General features: G+C 44.0%; 1 protein-coding gene across 1 annotated transcript; it reads right to left on the minus strand.

The window, feature by feature from the left end:
• Nucleotides 1-2,333: 2,333 nt before the first annotated feature.
• Nucleotides 2,334-8,866, minus strand: RND3 (Rho family GTPase 3). The gene is given in 4 exon segments (XM_010005438.1): nt 2,334-2,585; nt 4,982-5,116; nt 6,664-6,773; nt 8,815-8,866. Coding segments are annotated over 4 exon segments (549 nt in total).
• Nucleotides 8,867-9,596: the final 730 nt, after the last annotated feature.

Here is a 9,596-nt window from a genome sequence, read left to right on the forward strand (position 1 = left end):
GTGAGGTGACCACCCAGGCTGCACTCAGCATCACATCCTCTGTGTCCAAACAGGACACCCAGCAGAGCTGATGTATTGGGACAACTCTTCCAAGAGAAGCCATAACAACCAAGACAACCAAACAGTGACAGAAAACAGGCACAGCCCTTGGTTGGGAAAGTGTCTTGCTGAACTCACAGTGGGCAGCAAAGAACAGCTCCTCAGATGAACCTGACACATGACACCTCATTAAAAATCAGGATTCAGTGCTTTAGAGGCAAAGAAACCCAACTTGGCTTTGACTTAGCTAAGAAACCCACATGACATACCTCAATATAACACTCAAGAGCCCAAAGGGTTGTTGCAAGGCTGAGATTGAGTTCTATTCCAATCCCACCAGGATCCCCAGCTCAGTACAACTATGTCCAAAACACACAAGTACTCATGAACTAAGACAAAGGCCATTTCCACTACAACTCAATTACTTCTTTTTTTAATCCAAAGAAAAAGAAAAGGCATTTTAATAAATACTGCAGAAACATTAACCAAACATACAAAGTGACTTCAACAATTAAAAAAAAGTAATGAATGTTCTGGTTTATAACAGTTATAACTTATTTTTTCACAATATTTAAATACAGAAAGCACTTACCAGCTATTTTGTAATACTGCCCTAAGCACACTGTCAGAAGCTTCTCATGGTGGTAAAAATGTCTCTTTGTAGGAAATAATCAGAATGGGTGGGTTTTGGTTTTGTTTTTTTCTTTTACCAGATGAAACAAAGTGCTGGGAACACACAGAGCTGTTTTTAATTACAGGAACCCTTTATCTTTACCCAAGTGAACGTGAACACAGCTTTGACACTTCCAAAATGAAGCGTTACCCTTGGGAACACAAGGCTTGTCCTCACCAAGAAGCAGCCACATTGGTCAGAGCTTCCAGCCTCCTCCCTCCTGAGAGAAGCTATGAAGTTCAGTCGGTCAAGTAAGTGGTTGCAAACCATTTCAAAAGGCTGATTTATTTAATGTAATAATAGTATTCAGTAAGCAAAAAGGAATTTCACTTAACTGGTTCACCGAGGTTTCCTGATTGTTGTCTGGATATGTATTGTATTAATCTTAAAGACTAAAGGGCAGTATCCAGTTTCCACTGGGGAGCCCTTAAGGCCTCACAGTTCTTCAGACCCCATTTCCTCTCCATGAGCAAAGGCAGTCTGCAGTGAGAGAGGGTTTGCCCCAGAAAGAGGAACATCACAAAAGGAAAACCTGGCTTCTTCTGGCTCATTTGCAGATTTCTTGGGGTTGGCTTTTTTTTTTTCAAAGATAAAGTGAACCACATCACAGAACAGCACTTCTCTGTAGCATGGACAGAGGACTGGATCCTGGGCTCTACCCAGCTGCCAGCAGAAGCAGAGGAGGCTCAGGGCTTGCCCAGATGGGCAGTAAGGCTTCAGGAATTATCATGGTTGTAAAACTAAGGATCATTTGTCATCATAGCTCCTAGCACCTTTCACTTGAACCTACAGCCACATACCCATACAGTACACCAGAACTGGAGACCATCTCCACTCTAAATTACAATCACACAGAGGAACACAAAGTCAGAGTCCTGCAAGGGGCAGGTACTTTGCCCCTACAGCCCAATTTGATCCCTTTCATTTCCACAGTGTGAGGGCACCTACAATACTGGGAAACCTCCAAGGCTTGTCTTCACAACCAACATGCTCCAAGGGGGATTCTCTGCCCTCTTGGGAAGGCAGAACTCCAGACTTCTCAAGTGCAGCTTTTTCCTCCTGGTGATGCACAGGCCTCAGTATAATCTCCATTTTAACGATGAGCTACTAAAAAAATTAGATCATATCCTTTCCTTTGGAAAACCAACTATAAGGTCACAGGGACAGTTCCTGAATGAGGATGGCACATTAATAATGTCTTCTTTAAAAAAAGCCAAAGCAAAACCATGAAAGTATTATTTTAATGAAATCAAAGTGGTAGCATCCAGGAGTAGAGCGTTAATAAAAGAAACAAGCACTGTCAATGACATCTCTCTCCTTTGCAGTGTTACCTTCCCATTCACCCTCTTCTCTCAGCACATTGAAACATTTTCCCTTTTTCTTTGTTTGCTTGGGTTTTTTTGGCATTTTCTTCAATGTGTCAAGATCTCCTGATGCCACCTCACTCAGAGCCATTTCTTCCTGCTGCTCAGTTCCTAAGTACAGTCTCACACAAGAGGTGAAGTCTCCATTAAAGCACTGGCACAAGCCCTCATATTAAATACCACGTGGCTTGGTACTTCATTGAGCTCCCACCCCTGCTGGACATGCTCTTCCTCCTTCTCCAAGCAACCAAGGTCCTTCACATGACAGTGCAACTCTTTGCTTTGTCCTTTCTCAAGTCCGTGGCCACTGTGGAAAGTTCTGGCCTGCCAGGCATGTGTGAAATCCTCTTTGTTGCCCTCTGCGATTTGTTTCGTTTCACATTCTTGTTTGTTTTATTCACACACGCCAAGGTGGCAACATGGAAAATGTCTCTGACACTGTTTTCTGACTGTAAGGCTGAGCATTCAATATACGTAGCTGCTCCAATCTGCTTGGCCATATTTGCACCCTAAGGGGAAAAAGAACATGTGATCAATCCCAAGTTTCCCCAGAGAGCCAAAGCAAGCTGCACAATTCCTTTCCAGCACTGTTCTCTATACACAAGGGTTTGTGGAAAGCAAAGCTGAAGCTCCAGCACCACAGCCAGCAGCTAATTCTGCTAAATAAACAGAGCTTTGGTTCCAAGATGAGTTAAACAAGTACCCAAACGTTATCTCCTCTGCTGATAAATGCAAACTGGAAGAGAGGAGATCAGCTCAGTGACCTACAAACCACTGCAGGAAGCCAGAAGAGCATTAGTAGCACCAATTTAGCAATTTCATCCTTACACCTCAACTTGCATCTGTGAAACACGTGCTCACTGGGAAAGGTCTGGACCTGGCAGCTTCCAGATTTAAGCCTGCTCTGTCCAAAGGGAAAATGTATTCCAAATGCCTTAAGGGCTAGCCAGCTTGTCCCTGACCTGGAGGGAAGCCTGGATGACATCTCCATGAAAGGGGCAAAGTTCATAGGGAAATGTACTGTGGGTTCCTGGGTCAGGGATAGTTCTATCCAGTTCTTAATTAGGGAACAGGAAAAAAAATGAGGGAAAAAAGGACATTAGTGGTTATACAAGCACTTCTTGAAGTGCATTAGAAGTCAAAGCAGGGATATTTGTTCCAGCAGCACAAGGAAAACAACACATGGCTGTGGCACCTGACAATGCCTCAGTCTCCTGTGGTGGATTTGGCTACTGGAAGACAATACAGCATTGTGTGAAAAATGGAGTCCCTTCTATGGAATTTTACTTCTGAGGGATTAATCTTTTTAGTAACTTACACCACATCCTTGATGTGGCACTCCCTCACATAGTCATGGGCCTGAGATGCAGGCACAAGCCATTCCAACCCCACCTCTCTGCTCTGCTGCCAGGCTGATGGCACCCATGGAGCCAGACCCAGCTCTTCAGAAGGCACTATTTGCACTGCAGTGGTGCAGCCACGCTGGTATCAGTTCTAAGAGGGAGTGGCTGATAAGAGGAGCAGTAGATTGTAGGACAGCCCTCCCCATGGTTAAACATCTCAACTGCTACTACCCAGGCCTAGCCTGTACCTTACAGCCTCAGAAATGTTTGCTCAGGAGTGGCTGGCTGGGAACTGGCTGGCATACTGGGGGCAGGGGTCACCACCACAGGATGGTTTGGGCTGAAGGGACCTTTCAAGGCCATCTAGTCTACCCCTCATGCAGCCAAAGCAGGGATATCTTTAATCACACTAGATTGCTCAGAGCAATTCCAACCTGACCTTGAATGTGTCCAGAAATGGAGCCAGCAGGATTTAAGGACACTTCTGAAATTTTTATGCTAAGGTAAGAAAAATCTGGCATTTAGTTTCATATAAAATGGTCTGAGATGGAGGGATGTTTACTGAGTGTAGAAAAGTGCTGTAAGAAGCACAAGCCATCACAGTACAACACCCCATGTTCTATTTTAATCAAGACACTCAGTTTATGGCATCTTCACACTTTCAAATTTAAACATGCTGTAGGAGGCTGCATTATTAGTAATCACACATGAGCTGTTGGATTGGAAAACCTGAGGTGTGTGTGGGTAACACATCAAAACTGCTTGGTAGCCCAGGATCCACACAGGAGCTAAAGCTACTTCTGGAGGCACCTTTCTCACTCTTCCACCCTGCAGGGTGTATCTCAAACCACCACCATGATTCAGCTGCAACACACCACACATGTGAGTAACAAGGGGAAGCTTACTTTAGAGCCCAGCTCTCCCATTCCCTACCTCTTGCTCTCCCATAGCCTGTTTCCTTTCCCTTTCACCTTGGTTTCTCTGTCTCCTGATGCCTGGGCTCCAAACTCCTCACTAAAACACTTTCTGGATTTGCTGCTGCTGCCTTCAGAGGGAGCTACAAGGTGTTTTTTCACAGGAGATGCTTTTCAGAAATATGATTTTCAAGGGGTCAGACTACATGCACTGCTTGTCATGATGCTGAAGTCAAATGTATCAGATTAAAATCTTAAGTTTGACAAGAAATTTTCTTCCTTTATCAGTAAACAAACAGGATGTCACATCTCAGTTCCTGTCTTGGCCTCTGCAGGCCCAGAAATGCAGCAAGTTTCTTTCCAATTCACTTTAAAGGCTCTTTGCAATCAATGAGGCTGCAATCTTAGGATACTTAAGGCAGGTGTTGTGGGGCTGCATGATTTTCTGCTGCTTCCAGTCTGTGGGTAGGCTTTGCCTTGACTCATAACACCTTTCAAATCCACCTCCAGCAGCTACTACAGCTTGTGCGTCTGACTACTAGGATGTACTTGCTCAACACAGGAAGAAGTTGATCATCAAGATGGTTACAGTGATAGAAAAGAGTCTTATCTTCCTTCTCTAAGCCCAGGGAAGGATATGGCACATACCTGATCATAGGACACGGGTGTCTGCCTGTGACTGGAAAGCTCCACCAGTGTGCTGACATCTGTGCGCAGGTCTGACTTGCAACCAACCAACAGCATTTTGGTGTTGGGACAGAACTCCTGGATTTCCCCTTTCCACTGTAAAATTTAAGGTGGCTGTTACATTTCAGGTAGACTAACGTTTAAATCCAAAGCAGCAAGAGACAGTAGGTGAAGTTTAATAGGTCCTGATATTCCATGTGGAAATATTCTTACATAACAGCTGCACCCACCTTCAAGCTCATTTCTGAAGGTCTTTAGTTCAGGCAGAATCTGGTCAAGGATGAAATCCAGCAACCTCATACACTCATTAATTCCCCTGACTTACTAATGCAGAGGGAATGAATTGAGATTGCTTATCTACTAGAGTAAAGGTTTGCAGGCCTGTCACTTCTCACAAGTGGTAAACAGCCAGCCACAGCCTGTGGGAGACAGGAACCTGTGAAACCTGGTGTCCCCACATTCAAAGGTTCCTCAGGATGGAGCTGCAAAGGCAGGTCCTGTATGACCCTAAAATAAGCATTGCTAAACACTGGCTCATGGCTACATCCTCATACCTCTAGCTACACAAATCAGCTATTGTGAACCAGTAATAAGCCCTTCAAGCAGAATTTGTGTGATATATTCCTGGGGCTTCTTCCCCCTCTACATGGCTATTTTCAAGACACAAGAAAGGCAAGAATTTCACTGCATAATCTGAACAGAGCACACAATGCCTAAAAATCAAAGGATATAATTTGAGTTTAAAAGCATACTATGAAAAATCTTACAGAATTAAGCAACAGCATAGTCACCAACATTATCAGGGACAGTTAAAAAAGTTCTAGATGCTTGTTGGCACAGTCAGTAGCTGAGAAGATTGTAAGCATTTTCTGTAGGCTCCTCAGAGCATTGTATGCCACTTTATTCCTGGTGACACAAGAACCACTGGCCCCAGCTACAGGGCAAAAAATAAAAAAGGAACTTCAGGTCATTAAGCATTAAAAACAGCTCTGCAAAGTTGAGCCATGCCCAGTGACCAAGGAGAGGAGCAAGACCACCCTGCAAACAGAGCCTGATTTTAAACATCCCATGTTTTAACTTGGGAACAGTCTGGCACTGAATCTCAGATCACTGAGCTTGTGTAAAAGTGTGGACTTTGGTGCAGGATCACATTTCAGTGCCCCTGCTATGCCTTCTGGTGGCTTCCAGAGGCATTTGTCACTGGCTCCTTCCAACTTCAGGCTGAGAGATTACGTAAAGCCATGGCAAAAGTCCAAACACTTGGCAGGCACGTTTTAACTGTCTTTGCAACATGGCAATGTTTCTCAGCCCTGTCTGTTACATGCATATAATGCAAGAGACAAATCCCTGCTGCACCCAGCCCTGCACCTCACACCACCCTGAACTATTCACTGCTGTCTCAGGGCTGAGGAATGTGAATTTACTTCACCTCTGAGTGGGCATGAAGGAGTTTGTTTTCAATTAACATTCACTCCTTTCAAACAAATGATCTCAAGCTCTAGCAGTGCGAGTGCGGTCCTGTCATCTCTCCATTAAAAGAAACAAACTGAAGTTTCCAATGTATGGAACAGTCCCCACCCTGCAGAGGTTTAAAGACAAGCTACTCAAACAGTTCTGTACTCATATGTTCCTTGGACACTTGCCTTTTTTAGCACACTGTCAAGAGTTTCTGGCCGACTGATGTCAAAGCAAATCAGGACAGCATCAGAATCTGGGTAGGAGAGCGGGCGGACATTGTCGTAATAAGGAGACCCTGCAGGGGAACAGACATTTTTATTAGTTTATATATTTCACTTTCTGCAGTCATTTCACAGTATTCAGAACATGTAGAGAGGTTTTCAGTGAAGCTCTTCACTAGAACCCAGCTACCATCTTTTTCTTCAACAGCACTGTATTCCCAAACCACTCCTTGCAGTTGCTCGTTTTGCCACTTGCCTTTTGTTTCTCACCTACAAAAGCAGCAGCTTCCCCAAGTAATGAAGACTGATGGCACCCCAGTGAGCCATCTCCCACCAAAAGCTTGTGATGCCCCAAATAACAAGGAAAGGGAAACCGGGTCAGCCCAAGTTTAAGTCCCAGCATTAACCTGCTGGGATTTGACTCTGAGAACAAATCCTTAACCTCCAAAAGGCTTCCTCAAAGTGCATTTGTCACAGTTGTGCTTTCAAGGAAGAAAACCAAACCTGAAGGTTTTGAAATAAATCAGTTTTGGTTCTTCCAACATTTCATTTAGGACAAATAGTTCCAAGCGCAAAAAGCATCTTTAGTTGATTTTTAGAAGAAACCCTTGCTTCAAATGAAAGCATTTGTTGCAGTACTCCAGCAGGAAAGAATCCCAGTCCTGTAGGCAGGCACCCAAGTTATCTGTCACAAAAAGCTTCAGTCTGTAAACCACTATATGCTTACAATAAATGTTTATGTTTAACCCATAAAATCTTTATCAGCTAGATCAAAACTAATCTAGTAGTCTGATGGAGCATGAATAGGTTCAATATTGCACTTTGTGCATGTATTACTTCCAGAGCTGTTAAGGGATGTGCTGTTTTCCTTAGGAATTGTCATCATGTGCAGAGCTACAAATACATCTCCAGAGTCAGAAGTCTGATTTTTATCATCTGGCAAACCTGGGAGCAGGTTGGGGGAAAAAAAAAACAAATCTCTTGTTTCTAAGAAGTTTCAGTGACTGAGCCACCATTCAGTCAGGCCTTAACTCTGCTGCAGCTTCACTTACTGAGCAGAATGCACCTCTGATTTAGAAGGGTACTTAAATAGTTAAGTGGTCCAAGAGGCTAAGGGCTCCGTCTTTAAAATGCATGCCTGTAACTTAAGATGTATTTTCTTAGTCATACAGTCTTATTTCTGTGTTTTTCCCCTCATGAGCCTAAAATACAGCATGGAGCATAGACAACAAAAATACAGCTTTCAGGAGTTCTGGGGTTATCAGCTAATTGTATCACCAATTTTCCAACTATCTAGAACTAATTGGCTGTAAGGTCTCAGAGGCTGAGCAGGCTATTAACTGGATTAGAGAAATTCCTCAGGTTTTTAACTGACAGACAGCTCATGGTGTTGCACAAAGCAGAGCAGGGAACGGTGTGAACGTATCACAGATGACTTCAGTTGGGCAGCTTATACTGAAAGGAAGGAGTCAAGAATCCCAGGAATGCTGTTTTTGAAATGAAGAGTAACACATGGGGAATGAAGCATTACCAAACTAGGTAGCAGAAGGTAATTTGTTGAACGAGACGATTTTATTCAAATGCTCATCTTCATAAATGATGTCAATCTAACAAAGAGGCAGCTGTCAAAAACTGCTCTTCAAGAGAACACTTAGCTGTCTTCAGCGCTAAGTGACATGTTCAAAAGAAAAGGAAGTGAGCTGACCCATAGTTAACTATTCATCTGAGCTCAGCTCAGCTTGCACTGACTATCAATAAGCATTTTCTACTACTAATTATTTCCCAGCAATCTCCTGCACTGCTATTTTACACAGTGCCTGCAGCCCCAGGGCCAAGTTATTTATGCTGGAGCCCCAGGGCCGGTTTCTTTGCCTTGGACAGAGGAATTGTGCCCTTAGCCAGCCACCTGCAGCCCTGAAGAAGCCAAAGCACAGCCTGCAGCCCAGCACCAGCCTCCACACTGGTGAGAGCCACTGCCTGGCTAGCACAGCTCCCTGCCGAGCTCAGGCAAGTAAAGGCAAGATTGAAGATCATTCATGCTTGGCCAAATGGTTGCTGGCTAGAAAGCAGTCTCAAAAAAAGCCTCACCCAGAAACTAATTCCTTAGACACATACCTATCCTCTCACTCAGCAGTCTTCAGGGATACAACACACCATATATGTCCATCAGCATGTATTTATGTATACATCCAGTCACCACCTCCAGCCCTGAGACTCCTTTCTACTGTGTCAGCTGCAGCCCTGTTTGTTTTGAGGGTTTTTCTTTTTAGTTTTTCCTCCTGAGCCTCTCCTGTGAAAGATGCTGAGCTAGAAGAAGTGCACTTTTATAGGCAGCTCTTTCCGCTCGGGTGCAACCTAGGAGGAATTAATATCTGCCACCTCCTTTTCTTCAGGTTAGTGTGTGGCAGAACAAGCAGGAACCATTTAAACTACTCAGGCTGCAGGATCAACAAAGGAAATTTCCTGGGCTCATTCAGCAGCAATAACTGAACTTTTATTACTGTGCAAATACAGAGGGGCTGCGGCCCTCGCTGTGCAAGCCTATTCAATCTGGCATTTCATCCTTTTGCCCAGAGAAACCCTCAGAAGCCAGGAATGTCAGGAATGAGGCACAAGTCTGAACAGACAACTTGAGCACAGCCCAGTAAGGCTGCACACTCTGTTTCAAGCTAGTCTGCAGATCTGAAGCTCTGCCAACCCTAGAAAACTGGAAGGCTACAGCTAGGGTATTTGTGGGAGATACAAAAAAAATAGCCTATTTGTGTTTGTGATTCTGTTGCTGCAAAATAAAACATTTTTGTCAAGGATGACACTGATCCTTTCCCTGTTTTATCAAGGAATTGCTGATAATTCTGTGATTCATCTTACTTTGTGGTGGAAGTACATTCCAGCTGCAA

Source organism: Chaetura pelagica, unplaced genomic scaffold (genome assembly GCF_000747805.2).
Source record: "Chaetura pelagica isolate M959 unplaced genomic scaffold, ChaPel_1.0 scaffold259, whole genome shotgun sequence".
NCBI classification, from domain to species: domain Eukaryota; kingdom Metazoa; phylum Chordata; class Aves; order Apodiformes; family Apodidae; genus Chaetura; species Chaetura pelagica.